Source organism: Salarias fasciatus, chromosome 18 (genome assembly GCF_902148845.1).
Source record: "Salarias fasciatus chromosome 18, fSalaFa1.1, whole genome shotgun sequence".
Classification (NCBI taxonomy): Eukaryota; Metazoa; Chordata; class Actinopteri; order Blenniiformes; family Blenniidae; genus Salarias; species Salarias fasciatus.
Genome location: NC_043762.1, coordinates 23,912,073 through 23,929,467, shown reverse-complemented (window position 1 = coordinate 23,929,467; position 17,395 = coordinate 23,912,073). Strand labels below are relative to the sequence as shown.

The 17,395-nt window shown below is 44.1% G+C and overlaps 1 protein-coding gene and 1 long non-coding RNA gene across 3 annotated transcripts; both read right to left on the bottom strand.

Moving 5' to 3' along the window:
• On the bottom strand, positions 1–2,637 carry LOC115404984 (gastrula zinc finger protein XlCGF8.2DB-like). 2 transcript variants are annotated; one of them, XM_030114369.1, is made up of 3 exons: positions 2,249–2,637; positions 1,997–2,164; positions 1–1,828 (listed from the first exon to the last, which is right to left on the bottom strand). In XM_030114369.1, exons 1-3 carry the CDS (start codon positions 2,520–2,522, stop codon positions 1,227–1,229), a joined length of 1,044 nt encoding a protein of 347 aa, XP_029970229.1. In that variant the 5' UTR covers positions 2,523–2,637; the 3' UTR covers positions 1–1,226. The 2 variants fall into 2 exon arrangements, with proteins under 2 accessions (XP_029970229.1, XP_029970228.1); XM_030114368.1 differs by having other exon boundaries at positions 4–1,912.
• A 723-nt stretch (positions 2,638–3,360) lies between these two features.
• LOC115404991 (uncharacterized) lies at positions 3,361–17,092 on the bottom strand. Its single transcript, XR_003933405.1, has 3 exons — positions 16,964–17,092; positions 15,163–15,423; positions 3,361–3,493 (listed from the first exon to the last, which is right to left on the bottom strand). It is a non-coding gene; the product is annotated as an uncharacterized LOC115404991 (long non-coding RNA).
• Between the last annotated feature and the right edge of the window lie 303 nt (positions 17,093–17,395).

The window sequence follows — 17,395 nt, the reverse complement described above, 5'->3', positions numbered from 1 at the left end:
AGGCAACACCATAGATGTGGGATCCCCCCTCCGGGCAACCCTCAAACTCAGCCAAGTGTGCAACCTTCACGGAACGCGACATAATTAAGCAATTCGGGCAGTCCGTGTCATGGAGGGCCTCCCGTAGGTGGTCCACACCCAGGTAGCGGGGACACAAATCACGGCCATCCTCAGGTTGGAGTGCTGCCAAGCAGAGTCTGCAACATGGCTGCTCCAACATGGTGTCAAAAAACCCTCAGTTGTCTTACTCACTAAGAAACCTAGTGTAGAGACAAGCAACGCTACAGAGTCAGGTCGAGCAGAGAACGCCACCTGTGACTCCTGAATGTCTGAACGCGGGGTCACAAACCGGGTCAAGCAGAGAACGCCACTTGCGATTTGCAACAGGCTCACAATGAAGGAAAACAACCCTGCTGGGTTTTTTTTTATTATTATTACTATTATCTTCCTTTCTTTAAACAAACTGAAGAGACAGTGTATGAATCATACTCAGAACACGAGCTGACAGACAGCCGTCTTCAATAACAACTGGGCGAAGTTCCACCTCCTAATTAACAAATTAACAATTAAGCCGCACAGGCAACAAACTAGAGCAGCGCGCACCACAAGGTGGGCTGTAACAACAGAAAACAACTGTCTAACAGACATGGCGATAAACGATACCCGGCTTTCACGGGAAAGAAGAAAAAAAGGAGATGGAGTGCTGCTTGTGCAGCCCTTAGAGGGCGAGCAAGCCCACAGCTCTGATTTACCCAGTCGCAGGGCCACCTGTCACAAAACAGCACATCAACTGTCAGTGGAGTTCAGCTCAAAATGCTCACCACCAGATCCAACCAACCTGCGTGTGAGAAGGTTTAAAGGGACTGAGCTTCCGGTGTGACGTGGCTATACAGACTCACGTCAGCCACCGGGAGGTCACGTGTGACTTTTTTGTCATTTAATTCTCGACCTGCGTATGCGATAGGATGATCATTCAGTGCTTTACGCACCGCCTCTGGCGGTCAGTAGGGATGAAATAGAACTGACGTTATACCCACAGGAAAGACTGTGTAGATGAAACATAGCAATGCAACTCATTTTGGGGTGTTTTTGTATCATGACTGTGTGTATATGCTGTGGACCAGCATAGGAATTAAACAGCTTAGAGTGAAATTGCGTTTTCTTTAAACTGGATGATACTTTGTGCTCAAACTGAACTTCTTGAATGAAACTTCCCGTAGAGTTTTTTAGGACATGATTTCTTTGAGACATTTCATGTGTTTTCGCAGTGAACTAAGACGAGTAAATACTTTCCCACATGTTTCACAAGAATATGGCTTTTCACCTGTGTGAGTTCTCATGTGGAGCATCAAGTTTTTTCGGTGACTGAAATTTCTCCCACAAGTTTCACAACAATATGGCTTCTCACCTGTGTGAGTTCGCTTGTGGGCCAACAAATGACTCTGATGCCTGAAACACTTCCCACATGTTTCACAGGTATATGGCTTCTCACCTGTGTGAATTCTCATGTGGACCAATAAATAACTCCAACGACTGAAATACTTTCCACATGTTTCACAAGAATGTGGCTTCTCACCTCTGTGAATTCTCATGTGGTCTAATAAATGACTCCAACGACTGAAATTGTTCCCACATGTTTCACAAGAGTATGGTTTCTCACCTCTGTGAATTCTCATGTGGTCCAATAAATTACTCCAACGACTGAAATTTTTCCCACATGTTTCACAAGAATGTGGCTTCTCACCTGTGTGAGTTTTCATGTGGTTGAACAAATGACTCTTTTGACGGAAATTTTTCCCACATGTTTCACAAGAAAACGGCTTCTCACCTGTGTGAGTTCTCATGTGGTCCATCAAATATTTTTGTTTTCTGAAACATTTCCCACATGTTTCACAAGAAAACGGCTTCTCACCTGTGTGAGTTCTAATGTGGACCAAAAAATTTTTTTGTTTAGTGAAACATTTCCCACATGTTTCACAGGAAAACGGCTTTTCACCTGTATGAGTTTTCATGTGGGTCAACAAATGACTCCGTTGAAGGAAACTTTTCCCACATGTTTCACAACAATATGGCCTCTCACCTGTGTGAGTTCGCTTGTGGGACAAAAAATGACTCTGATGCCTGAAACACTTCCCACATGTTTCACAAGAATACGGCTTCTCACCTGTGTGAATTTTCATGTGGTCCAATAAACAACTCCGACGACTGAAACATTTCCCACATGCTTCACAAGAATGTGGTTTCTCACCTGTGTGAGTTCTCTTGTGGGTCAACAAATGACTCTGTTGACGGAAATTTTTCCCACATGTTTCACAAGAAAACGGCTTCTCACCTGTGTGAGTTCTCATGTGGACCAACAAATATTTTGGTTTTCTGAAACATTTCCCACATGTTTCACAGGAATACAGCTTCTCAACTGTGTGAGTTTTCTTGTGGACCAACAAGTCATTCTTTCGGTTGTAACTTTCACCACAGAATTCACAAACTTTCTTATCAGTAACAGTTTCTAAGTTCTGACACATTTCACGTTTTTTACGGACAGTTTCAGCAGATGTTTCCCCACAATGAAGCTTTTCACATTCAGCTCGCTTCTCTGACACATGCTGACTATGAAATATGCTGATTTTTTTTACCTTTGTATTTGTCGTTGATTCTAAGTTTTTATGTTTCTTCACATCGTGGACTTCAGAGTCATGAAAGAGGAACTGATCAGTGTCCGGTACTTCTTCTGGTTCACTCAGGTAACTTTGCTCCTCAATACTTTCAAACTTCAGTGGAAGCTGTTCTGCCTCTTGGCTGATACCCAGTTCATCAGTCTGTGGAGGTTCTGGTTCTTCTGGTTCCTCTTTGATCTGTGGAGGTTCTGGTTCCTCTTTGATCTGTGGAGGTTCTGGTTGTTCTGGTTCCTCTTTGATCTGTGGAGGTTCTGGTTGTTCTGGTTCCTCTTTTATCTGTGGAGGTTCTGGTTCCTCTTTGATCTGTGGAGGTTCTGGTTCCTCTTTGATCTGTGGAGGTTCTGGTTGTTCTGGTTCCTCTTTGATCTGTGGAGGTTCTGGTTGTTCTGGTTCCTCTTTTATCTGTGGAGGTTCTGATTCTTCTGGTTCTTCTTTGATCTGTGGAGGTTCTGATTCTTCTGGTTCCTCTTTTATCTGTGGAGGTTCTGATTCTTCTGGTTCTTCTTTGATCTGTGGAGGTTCTGATTCTTCTGGTTCCTCTTTGATCTGTAGAGGTTCTGGTTCTTCTGGTTCCTCTTTGATCTGTAGAGGTTCTGGTTCTTCTGGTTCCTCTTTGATCTGTAGAGGTTCTGGTTCTTCTGGTTCTTCTTTGATCTGTGGAGGTTCTGATTCTTCTGGATCCTCTTTGATCTGTGGAGGTTCTGGTTCTTCTGGTTCCTCTTTGATTCGTGGAGGTTCTGGTTCTTCCTGCTCTTGACAGTATTTTGTTTCCTGTTTAAAGAGCTGCTCCTCTCTACAGTCATGGTGCCGTGGGAGCTCTTCAGGGACAAAAAGAACAAGACAAAAGGTCAGTTACATTACTTCTACAGTTCCAGCTTTAAAAAACTCGAAAAGTGAAATTGAAAACTTTAATTAAAATTTCTGAAATGATTTACACATGTCTGAATAAGGGCTGGGCGATATATCGATATTAAAATTATATCGATATATTTTTAAATGTGATATAGAATTAGACTATATCGTTTATATCGATATAGTTCAAATTTGCGCTGTGATGTTTGCTCTGCTGCGCTGCTGACCCGGAGTGGAGCTCTCTGCACTGCTCCAGGCCCCGCCCCTCCTCTTTCCTGCTCAAAGGGGGGAGGGGCAGAAAGCGACACTCCGGGACTCTACGACAAGCACAGAGGAGGCAGCAGCGGCTGCAGAGCACTCAAAGGAGGAATTGGTCAGTAAAAGAAAAAGCAGTAGCTCAGTAATTTCGAGATGGTTGAGTTTTAAAGTATCAGACGAGCAACAAAGTCACGTCATATGTCGGGAGTGCTATAAACGAGTTACAGCCAAGGGTGGAAGCACGACAAATCTTTTTCACCACCTAAAACAGCAGCACAAACTGCAGTACGGAGTGTGTAATGCTGCGCGCATTACTGTCTGTCAGAGTAGAAAAAGAGAGAAAATGTATATTGACTTGATATTCTGTTTCTTGCGCAACTGATTGAGACTGTTCAGAGAAGAAATTGTTAAAGGAACAAGAGGAAAAGGTAATCTAAAGCTGATGTTTACATGTGTTTCTTAAACTGAGCACTTTATTTTAAGCTTTATATATAAATGCTGCTCTTACAAAGGGTTGTCATATTGGTTATGCAATGTTTATTATTTGCATCTGTAGATTTGTTAGAAAGGAGAAGAAAATCTATAATTTTATTTCGATAAGCTATTTTTAGTCGTAGAATAAAAAAACCCAAAATGTTTATTGTATTTCCATGACTACATTTATTTCAGAAAAATATATATTTTCATTTAAATATCTACCTTACAGAGATATAATTTGATAAAGGTAGCAACTCCTGTTATACGGTATTTATGTTTACTTTTCATTATTTGAACAACTGAGCATTTTTCATGAACCAGTTGAAGAAACCTGTTGATTATTATTCATTTGATTTTGCCACTGTTCACTGAAACAGCCGGTTTCAATAAAACTACTTTTGACTTGTTATATTTGGCTTTGACTTTGAACATTTGCTCTCACTTTGGGAAAAAAAATATATCAGGATATATATCGTATATCGATATTCAGCCTAAATATATCGGGATACGAATTTTGGTCCATATTGCCCAGCCTTAGTCTGAATGTCTCAGAACATTTTTTTAAAATTATTACGGACAGTCAGCCCACAATCAGCACAACTTCCAAGTGAGTACACCGTGTTGATCTAAACTGGCTGATTGATTCTCGGTGCAATGGTTGTTCTTTCTGAAAGATGTCAGCTAGGCCTGCACAATATATCGTTTGAACATCGCCATCGCAATGTGCGCATGTGCAATAGTCACATCGCAGGATGTGCAATATTTTTATTATTATTATTTTTAACTTTTGTTTTGCTTCGGAAAAGCAGCAAGCTGCTCCATGCTCCGCACAGCCGCTCTCTCCCTCCCTCCTGCTCAGTACTCACCACCCCCCTCCCTCCACCACAGCAGAGGAGGGGGAGGGGGGGGGGGGGGGGGGTTCGGGCTACACTCTGAACACAGGCGACATGCAGGAGGAAGCGACTGAGGATTTAGTCCCCAAAAGAAGGCCAACATGTGAAATTTGGATATATTTCGGCTATAAAAAAAAAGACGATACGGAACAAAAAAACGTTCTCTGCCGACAGTGCCTCATCGAGGTTGCCTCAACACGATTTAATACGTCAAACCTGTTGGACCATTTGAAACACCATCACAAGCTCCTGTATTTCCAGTGCAAAAGCAAAGACCCCAGGTGAAACTTCATCTTCTCAAAAAACAATTACAGAAGCCTTTGCCGGTATAACACCGTATAATAGGAACTCCAAACAGCATCGACAAATCACGGATGCAATAACTTTTTACCTAGCGAAAGACATGGTGCCATTGAACACCGTGGATTGTTAAAGAGGGGTTTTAAAAAATGATCCGCATGCTCAACAAGCGGTATGAAACACCACGTATTTCTCTCAAGTGGCCATCTCCCCAAATAGAGCTATTCAGGTCATCTGGGAAAAATTCTTCTATTTTTAATATCGCAATATATATCGCAATATATTGCAAGCCCCCAAAAAATAGCAATGTCAGTTTTTTCCAATATCGTGCAGCCCTAATGTCAGCATCATCTCATTGTATCAGTCATCACATTATCTGTGATGACTGATCATTTGTCAAAATGAGTCAAAAACCTTTTGCATACCATATATGATTCTTTTGGAACACTGGATAAATCAATGAATTGACAGCCAGGTGAAACTAGAACTTTACGAACACGTTAGGAGTTGCACACATATCAGATGACCTATCAAAAAGTACGTTTAGTTACCTCAGTGTTGTCAGTGATTGTGAATGCTGCCAAACATGTACTGATTAAGCTTAACCAGGACCAGTAGGACTTCTGAACATGGACACACCTAGCCAAGCTAATGAGCAAGGGCCACTGGCTGCTTGAGGAGTGTTGGGGACGCATTGATAGAAATATTCCTCTGAGGAATATTCAATGAAACAAACATGATCAGGGGTCACGGATCCTGAGAAGGCCCCATGACTCCTCAGAGAACAAAGGCCAATCAAGATCACATGGCAGGACTGACCCTCAGATAAAGGAGAACAAAGGAGGCGCCTTTCCGCCACCATGGGGCCAGCGCCATGTTATTTTCCACAGACACAAAATGACTGCTCATCTCAAGCTCCTCACAGTGGGAAATCTGGAACCGGAGGTGCAATACCACCGTCCTACCGCACGAGGGCACTCGTGAGACCCGCTTCCCAAAACGGAAGTGGCCAGCCAGGTTGCCTGACTGGCTGAGCGGGAAGTCATTCAAAAGCTGAGATTCCGCCTGAATCGCCAGTTCTCTGCAAGGTTCTACATTGGAAAGACGTTCTCCGCGTCTGACCCACGGATTAGGAGGCCCTGAACCCTCGCTGGCGAGATACAATCGGACCACTTTTCCCTCCTTTTTCACCGGTGATTCCCCTCTCCTCATCAGTGGAGCAGAAGGGCAGAAGCTGCCTTCCAGCAGGACCACACAGCTGCGCAACGCCACAAGTCTGCTCCTCCCCCGCAGCCGACAGATCGTCTGGACCAAGGACCCGACTTTCTTTCTTCACGTGAACTTTCAAAACGAGCCTCTAAGCCAGCTCTACACAGCTGGATGACCCAGTTGGAACAACGGTTCCAACCGCACCGAACTTGCCCAATAGAACCATGCAGGAACACACAACACTGCCACCGCAGCCTCGTGAAGCCCCACCGCACACCGATGCTGCTACACACACCTCTCTTCCCCACACATGGGACTCGGGACTAGAGCCGCACTCCCGTGCGTGAGAGCCGGAGCCACACGCTTTCTCACTGCTTTCTTAATACTTTTCTAGAACTGGTTCCCCTGTGACTCGATTCCAAGTAGAGCTGGCGATTTTTTTTTTTTTTTTATTCGATGTGAAAAAAAATTACCATTCGGTTTTACTTCACGTGCTAATACGCCGTCCCCTGGACCACTGGATGGAGTATTTTGTCCACTTTTGTCAGTCCAGCTCTGTTTCCTCTTCACCTCCCGCAGTTGAGCTAAGCTAACTACGATGCTAACAGCTGGGAGCCTGCGGCTGGAGGAACGGACACAATAAAGGTATTTATGAGCTTATCTCACTGTGTAAATGATCGGGATAGGGCGTGGGTCCAAAATCTTCGGAGTATTCCTTTAAAGAAATGTGACAAGACACTTAGTGAACATATGAAGTTAACAGCTGAAACGGCCCTTTTGTCTGATAACGACTGGAATGTCTTTGATTTAATGGGATTATGAGAAAGGAGACAGCCATCTTGTGGTCATTTAGCACAACTGTAATAGAAAGACAAATCTGACGCCACGTGTAGAAAAAAATTGTAAACGTTGAAACCCCGAGTTTTTAGATTTGAGCTTGACATGTCAATGCATTTAATTTATTTCATGGTTAAAAAATATTTCACTTCATTTTTTGACAGAAAAAACCAGTCACAGCTCTGTGAAACCCTTTTCTTAAAGGATGCAGTTTTTGCTTAAGTTGGGATTTGATGTCATATTTGATACACTGAGTTTTGAGAAATTTGACAGTCTGTGTAAACAATTACAGGAGATTTTATTTTAATTTATTTTTGTTTGGAAAAAAATAGACTGTTACTCATTGTAACTGTTTGATATCTCAAAAAATAAATGAACATGTGAAGAGTCTGTACTGTTGTTTGCTGTTACAGTCAGGACAGAGCTACTAAAGTATTACTTTTTTCATCACTGCATCTTTAATGTTTTTATTCTCCTTTGGTACACAAACTTCAGATTATTTTAAGATTATATTGAATATAAAAATCTGAATTTATCGGTTATCGGTATCAGCAATGAGAAGTAGTTAATTATTGGTTATCGGTATCGGTTAAATATTTTCCATATCGTGCATCCCTAATTTAAATTAGATAAAATCTTGAAATAAGGTTTTCACTAGGGTTGTCACTTAAATGCATTAATTAGATTAATTACACCACAAATTAATGTATTAAAAAATTAATCTAAGGTTAAAGCTAGGGTTGGCGATCTTGGAAAACTAGCATGTATTGGAATTTAGCATCTCCCCAAGGCTCCGCCTTGCTCCGCCCAGCTCCCGTTGGAAGCGAACGCAATGGACGCGGAAGCGCCGCGCGCATGGAGTTTCTGATCGCCTTCAATGTTATTAACCTATCTGACTGTCCGCACACAACGCTCAGGGGCACGCAGCACGCCCGCTCCGCTTCGTTCTATTTTATGTGAGCGCCTTGGCAACGCGCGCACACTGAACTAGGGCCAGTGCATGCCATTGAAATGTACGCGCAGGGGGCTGGTAGAACGGCGAAGGGATTTCATTGGTTTCTTAAGAGCGGTCCGCGCCTTACGATTGGTCGGAGTTTTTACAGTCGTTTAGCTGCTACAGTTGTCAGATTTTTTCCACACCTTTTTCCGTCCACATAATGTATTGACTTCTCCTAAGGGGCAAGGAGCATTTCACTCAGTATGACAAAAAGTGCTTTTGGACATCGCCTACCCTATCTTTAATTATAGCACACTTCAGTGGCAATTCAATGTGAATGGAATTGTTATCTTATTTAGAGGCATGTTAGATAGATAGATACTTTTATTAATCCCCACATGGGGAAATTCAAGGGTCATTCAGTAGCAACACATAAAACAGGACAGATTAATAATAAATAGTATTTAAAAACAGAAAAAAAAGAAGAATCCCGTATAAACCCCAGCACATAACGTTACATTAACAGTGCTCATTATAAAATCGAATGGCAGCAGGAATGAATGATCTAAAGCGCTCCGTCCTACAGCACACTGAGAGGAGATGGTCTGATCTGTGGCTCCTCTGAGCAGACAGTCTCATGTAGAGGGTGCCTGGTGTTACTGAGGATGGACATTAACCTGACATGATCCTTCGATGTCGGCTCTTCCTATCATTGTGAAGCAGAATTCACCAAGCGTTGGATTGTTCACCCACTAATAGGGAACGTGAGCTGGGATTAGACCGTCGTGAGACAGGTTAGTTTTACCCTACTGATGATGTGTTGTTGCAATAGTAATCCTGCTTGTACTTGTAGTATTCATTTTGAATTGCTGTACTGAGTTAGCTCTAGTGTTCATTTTGAATTTTGTTTGCTGCAGTGGCTATATGAGACTCCGCCTTAGTTTATTTCAGAATTTTTTTTAATCTATATTTGTACTGCATTTTTGAATAGTGCACCAGGCCGAATTCATTTGCTGGGATGTACGAGGGGGGACCCAAAAGTTCCCGGACTGTGGTTATAACTTTTTATTGTTTAATCTTCGCAATTATTTGAAACTGTCACCTTCAAAATACTCTCCTTTGGCTTGAATACAATGCTGCACCCGAGATTTCCACTGTTCAGAAGAGTCGCCATGACCGTGCGTAACTGTGCCGATAAGATAGAACTTCGATTTTCCATCCCCCGCCTGTATGCCTGTCTTACCTTTCCGCTACTGCTCCAGTTTCATCTTTGACAACAAAAAGCAGTCGCCTGGGGGCCAGATCAGGGGAATATGGTGGTGGGGAGGCTGGCTGGTCACGGTTTTAGTCAAAAAAATATGCTTTACGCACAACATTTGATACTATTTCTGCACGTAACGGGGTGTCCTGTGGTCTGCTGTCTGTTATGATGCGGCCATTTCTGGGTGGCTTCGTCTCACTGCTTCTAATAACCGCCTGAGGATTATCTGTCTGGATCTCTACAATACTCCCATCAGATCTGCAATGTCATCAAAAGTCCTGCGTGGATCTACCAGGACGTCTTCTTCAGTTTTTGTGACGTTTTCCTCTATTCTGGAAGTGGATTGTTGTCCTCTGCGTGCCTGGTCTTTGTGATGTAATCTGATTACTCTTAAAGGGCCCAAACCACTCAGACACCCTCAGAATCCTTCTTAAAGAATGTCTGCAACATGGTGAGCATTTCTGCCGCTGTTTTTCCCAATAAAAAACAAAATGTTTTGACAGAGCGGATATCAGTGGATATCCGCCATCTTGAAAAATCGAAGAGCGGGGTGTCACTCTGTCAACATAAACAATGACTGTCAGCTGACTGCATCACGGGGGAAGACCAAACCTGGCACAGTTATGCATGAGGTTATCCTGTAGCGACATCTAGCGGCCAAAGTCGGAACTTCATTGTATTTTTTTTTTTATTAATAGAATCAGTCCGGAAACTTTTGGGTCCCCCCTCGTACTTTAACTTTTTTTTTTCTTGAATTTCATTAATGAAACACACTGAAAGTGTTATTTTAGTTGCCTGATTGAGCTTACAGTTTATTTTGAACACAACGTCCTGGCTTAGCTTTCATTCATTATCAACAAAAATGTGGATTTCAAATCTTCTCTTCTATTCATTTGATTCATTTGACTCATGCACTACAAATCTGTAAAGTCCTAGAATTTGAATTCTTCACTTGGGAAGCAGATATAACATTAAAATGTAAATAGTTAAGATTAATTAATTACAAATCCTGTAATTAGTAGGATTAATATTTTTTGATCGCACGACACCACTAGTTTTCACATCTGCGTAGAGGACAAAAATGCCTACATTTTGATATGTGAATGACTGATGCACGATAATTATCGGTCCGATAAACTATCGGCCGATATGACACAAAGATTATATCATTTTTATCGATCCTCATTCATTCATTCATTCATTCTCTACCGCTTCATCCTTTATTTTTTTTCAGGGTCGCGGGTGGCTGGAGCCGATCCCAGCTGCTGTGGGCGAGGGCAGGGTACACCCTGGACAGGTCGCCAGTCTGTCAGGGATGACATAGATAGACAACCATTCATGCTCCCATTCACACCTAGGGGCAATTTAGGGTGACCAATTAACCTGACATGCATGTTTTTGGACCGTGGGAGGAAGCCGGAGTACCCGGAGGGAACCCACGCAAACACGGGGAGAACATGCAAACCCCACACAGAAAGTCCCCGCACAGGATCGTCACCGGCCTGAGGAAGGACATCCGCCGGCTGTCGGAGGAGCTCAGGGAAAAAGACAATCTGCTTGAGCAGGCCCGGACGCTGGCCGAAGGACAATCTATGATCATCTCGTCCTTCATAAACACCACCGCTCCAGCACCCTGGGCTCCCTCCTGCTCGACACTGGACAATCAGCGCTCATGGGTGGAGGTGGTGGTGCGGGGCCGCAAGCCTAAGCCCACAGGGGCTTCGCCCACACTACCCCTCTCGAACTGCTTCCATGGCCTGACGCAGCACGACAACGACAGGCCGGCGGGTGGTGAGGGACCGCGGCCTGCTGCGGCCGCTGCTGCCTCCGCATCCTCTGGCGGGTCCGCCGCTCCCCGCTACAACAACCCGGAAGTCACGCCGCCAGACACCACCAGGCCACGTCGTCACTCCACCACGGCCCTGGACCACAATGCCGCAGCCCCAGAGACGGCTCTCTCCGCCGCGGTCCTGGCCCACTCCATCCCGGCCCCGGAGACGGATCTCTCCCCTGCAGCCCCGGATCACTCCGTCGCAGCCCTGGAGCCGGACCGCTCCCCGCCGGTCCCGGAGCGGTGGCGATCGCCCCGGACCGTGGCCTCCGCAGCCCGCCTGAGGCTGATCAGGGAGGCGGTGAGGAGACACTCCGGGAGCCGCCACCACCGCCGCGGGGAGAACAGGGACTACCACTCAGGGGAGAAGCGGAACCAGGACCAGGGTCAGGACCACCGCTCCAGCAGTGAGGTTGCTGCCGGCGGCGCCGCTGTACTGGCAGAGCGCTCCCCAGCCCCGGAGACCCACGTTGTTGCCCCGCAGCCGCCCCCGCCCCGTCCCCTCTTTTCCCCCACGTCACTCCTGGTTGGGGACAGTAGCATCAGGAATAGTCGCTTTTTTAACGCCATCGCGTGGTGTATTCCTGGTGCTACTGTCCCCACGATCCTCCACGGACTCCCGGAGGCTCCTGCAGTCCCTCCCCTCCGTTGTCCGCCGGGTCATCGTGCAGGTCGGCACTAACGACACGGCCCGGCGGCAGTCGGAGGTCACCAAGCAGGAGTTTAAAGACCTTTTTAACCTGTTGGAGAGCTGTGGAAGGTCGGTTTTTTATCTCTGAACCTTTGCCGACCTTCTCCAGGGGCGCTGAATGCTTCTCCAGACTGCTCAGCCTCAACACCTGGCTTCAGCGCTCCTGCACAGCCTCCAATTTTTATTTCATTGACAATTTTAATCTTTTCTGGAACCGCCAGGCTTTTTATCACCCGGACGGACTTCACCCGAGCACGCTGGGCAGCTCCATTTTAGCAGGTAACATTCAGCACACAGTCCACACATCCCCCGCTGACTGACTACCTGGAAGACCGGCCAATCCACCACACGCCGCACACACCCCTCACACACCTTCACTGCCCGCAGACACACCACACACTGTACACAATATCCCAGTCATCACCTCCTCCAGACATCACATCCCCTGGATTATTTTTAAACAACAAAGGACTCTTTTATCAGTGAAACTTCACAGAGAGCGCACATCCAGCCTGCCCACTACTATTAATATGGTGCTGCTGAATGTGCACTCTCTTTGAAACAAATCTTTTATTATTCATGATCTTATTTTAGACAATAATTCAGACAGTCTGCTTTTAACTGAGACATGGCTTGGCACTGATGTACCTGTTATCCTCACTGAGACTTCCCCACCAAGTTTTAACTTTTGATATTCAACCAGACAGGGTAAGAGGGGTGGAGGGACTGCTCCCATTTTAAAAAATTCATTAAGCGCTTGTGCAGTGGCTTTTCATAGTTTTACCTCCTTCGAGCACCACGCCTTTGTTTTTAGCAGTCCCCCAATCCTGTGTTTAACAGTGTACAGACCCCCTCAGTACTCTAGTCTTTTTATCAGTGAATATTCAGAACTTTTAACGATAATTCATTCTAAATACAGTAGAATTTTAAAAACTGGTGATTTTAACTTACATGTTGATGACATCTCGGACTCTATGTCCAGAGAATTTTTAACCTTTTAAACTGTTTAGATTTTAAACAGCATGTCACGCAGCCAACTCACAACAGAGGACACACCCTGGACCTGGTTATAACCCACGGTCTGTCCATCAGTGTGTCCTCTGTTGTTGACCTGGCTGTGTCTGACCACTACTGTGTGTTTTTTAACATCACCACTTTTAACCAGCAGGAAGCCCCGGTGAGAACAGTGAGGAGACGCTACCTTACTTCTGAAGTAGCTGCAGATTTCATAGAGATTTTACAGAGCACTCCTGCTGTGATTTTATCATTGACGATTTCAACAGTAAACTCAAGTCCAGTCTGGACTCAGTAGCTCCACTTTTAACTGAAACTATCAAGGGCCATTCCAAACCCCCGTGGAGGAAAAACAATACCATCATCAAACTGAAAAGAAACTACAGGAGTGCTGAACGAAGCTGGAGGAAATCCAAGTTGACTGTACATCATCAGATTTTATGTCAGCAACTCAAAATTTACAATAATGCAGTTAAACAGGCCCGAACTTCCCACTTCTCTCAACTTATTTCAGACAATAAAGACAACCCCCAGTTCCTCTTCTCCACCTTCAACATTTTAACTGGCACTAATTTTAATAAAGCTTTTAAGGAGCCAACAGACGCTCTCTGTGAAGAGTTTGCAGACCACTTCAGAACTAAAATCATGGACATCAGGTCCAGTCTTTTACCTCAACAGGTTTTATCAGTGAACACAGCTGAACCGTTGTCCATGCCTGAGGAAACACTGGACAGTTTTGACCTGGTTGATTCGAGGACTCTTGGTCGAGTTTTCTCCCAAGTAAAATCAACAACCTGCCTTTTAGATCCCATCCCCACACCACTTTTTAAATCACTTTGTGGATTCCTTGAGGAACAGATTTTAAATATCATGAACTGTTCTCTTCAGACGGGTGTCTTCCCCACTGCCTTTAAAACGGCGGTGGTGAAGCCCCTTCTGAAGAACAGCAATTTAGACCCCAATGTTCTTAATAACTACAGACCAGTATCCAACCTACCGTTTTTAAGTAAAGCTTTAGAAAGACTGGTTTTTAACCAAGTCAATGACTTTTTCATGATCAGTAACATTTTAGAAAGACATCAGTCTGGTTTTAGAGTGAACCACAGTACGGAGATGGCCCTTTTAAAGATTCTAAATGACATCAGGTGGAATTTAGATGATAAAAAACTCACAGTGTTGGTTCTGCTGGATCTGAGTGCCGCCTTCGACACAGTAGACCACCACATTTTAATAAACAGCATGAGTCACCTGGTGGGCCTCTCTGATACTGTTCTTAACTGGTTCAGTTCTTATCTCACAGATCGATGTTTTTATGTTAGTCTGGATATTTGTTCCTCAGGAACCCATGAAATTAGGTGTGGGGTTCCCCAAGGTTCAATTTTAGGTCCCATACTTTTTAATCTCTACATGCTTCCACTTGTGGACGTCATCAGGAGACACGGCATCAGTTTCCATAGCTACGCTGACGACACTCAGCTGTACATCGCCGTGTCTCCTGATGACTCAGGGCCAATTAAAAACCCTTTTTAACTGTATTTCAGACATCAAGTCATGGATGGCAGTGAATTTCCTACAGCTCAACCAGGACAAGACTGAGGTTTTAGTTATCGGTCCCGAAGGTCAGAGAGAGAAAATTTTACCAAAATTATTAGATTTTAAACCAGAACAATCAGTTAAGAACGTGGGCGTGGTTTTTGACTCTGAGCTAAATTTTATTCAACACATCAAAAACATCAGTAAAGATGAAATGTGGTAAAATACTGAAAAGTTCAAGGGGGCCGAATACTTGATTAAGGCACTGTATGGGGAAAAAGGGAAATGTTATGTTCACTTCAGTGTAATGCTGCAGAGAGGGTGCTGTGTGGCTGAATTGAAGTTGAGAGTGGAGAAGAAGAGTGGATTTAGATTCATTCACATGTTTCCATACCTGTTCTGTGTCTGCGCTGACCATCAATCTCCATCTCGTGCTGGACCACAGTTTCTTCAAACACGCTGAATATTTCCACAGCAGCAGCAGTTCGTCTCTGGCTGCTGAAGTCTCTCAAACAGTGGTGGGAATTGTCACTTTCACCATCAGGAACAGTCACCCCAACAAGCTCTTCCTCCTCTTTCATGTGTGGAGCTTCATGTTCCTCCTGCTCCACACTGGAACTCATCTTCTGCTGACCAATGTGTTGCTGTGGATTCTCTGGAGGGAAACAAGACAAAAGTCACTGATGTGATGGAAGGGAAGATTTTACACTGATGGATGGATGAGACAGGACAGACTGCATTTAAAATACAAACATTTACCAACAAAAAGTCTGCTCATTTCAAGAAAATTGACAGTAGTGGGCTTTAAAGAATAAATGAGAAAACTGTCTGGATGCAGCATCAGCTTCAGAGTGAAGTGACGAAGGTGAATAAAAATTCAGGAGGACAGTGTTCCATGTAAATAGACTTTATTCACTCACTAATAAACCCAAGCCAGTTCCAGAAGATTTTCCAGAATGTCTCTATTATAAACACGTACCGTCAACTTAGATTTATGCTTGACCCGTCTGTGAGGTTGGTGCAGCTTCACACAGATAAATCATATAATTTTTAGAGCTACATCCCCTCACACAGTCTTTCTAAAGTGGAAAATGTATGCTTCACCACACCTCCAAATTCATCCAAAAAATATCTACAATGCACATCACAAACAGCAGAGCTGCAGAGCAAGAGGACAAGGAGACTTGATTTTAAATTTACTAGAAACACAGACAAGGAGAAAGTCACCAACAGGGAGACTGAAAACACAAGATTTGGCTCTGCTGTTGCTGATATGCTGGAAAATATCCCAGAACAACAAAAGGAAGCAAAAAAACTTACAATTTACCAACTACTTTATGAGAATGTTCAGCCAGATGGATTGTAGTTGATGTCTCATGTAGAAAATAAACACAGATATAAGTTATTCTTCCCTTCTTTTCTTCATATTTTATTTTCTTTGTCACAGTCTTTGACAAAACTATTTTTTCTGGTTCAAGAATGTTACTTGCATTGAAACAGTGTTGAATTTCTAAGTCAATGCAGTCCTGTATGTTCTTCTCTCCTCTTCAGTAGACATTTTCTAAGCTCATTCTCCTGTCAGGGTACAAATTCCTGTGGTGTCAGGAAGAAGGACTTCAAGTCATTTCAAGCTAAACTTGCAGTCCCAGTTGCTCGTGCGTTGCTCAGACGCTCAATGTGCAACAAGTTGTTGTGTCCTGCTATACCACCTCCCTCCACTCCATTCACAGGATGTTGAGCAGTAGAAGAAAAAGAAGAAGAGCTACTTCCTCTACTCTACTTTAGCACTGTGCTACACGTGTGTTTGCGATACACTGCCCCCTGCAGTTTGGGAGCAGACGCGCGACGAGGAACAAAGACACACACCTTCTCTCGTGCACGTTCCGCGCCTCACGTCCACACACAAAGTAGAATCCAGCCTTAAAAGCTGCACAAACCACAGTAACGTTAGCATGTTAGCCCAGACTGAGTGGCAATAAATCACTTCTTCTGTTTTCAAACAGCTCAAGCACCGTTTCCACTCTTTCTGACACACATGCTGTTTAATGCTGAAGCTTTCTGCTTTCAAATCACTCCTGTTGTTTCACTTTGAACAACAACTGCAGCTGCAGCCTCGTTTCTGTCTGTTGGCTTCTAAACAAACGGAACAATCCTCCACCACTCACATTCATGTCTTCATTCACACTTTTACTAACCTGTTCTGTGAGACTTGACTGGAGGTTTCCACTTCTTACTGAACCACAGTTTGTTCACATTTCTCCAGCAGCAGCAGTTCGTCGTTGCTTGATAAACTCTCTCAAAGCCTGAACTGAACTCATTGTTGCTGTACGAGATGAAATATTTCCTCTGTGAGAAACGAGTCACACCACAACACAGCTTCAAACAGCCTCCGAAGCTGCTTCTTCTCTCACTGTTTCCGGAGGATCACAAACAGCGTTCAGCTTCACACTGACACCCAGTGGACACAGAGAGAACTGCAGCTCATCAGCCTCACCTCAAACTGTTGCAGCTCTTTCATGAATGGACTGTCCTGTGTGTGTGTTAGACAACTCTCAGTTTAATCATCATCATCTGTGACACAAAAATTTAATCAAATTTTCTGAATGAGAGAAAATATCTGTAATTTC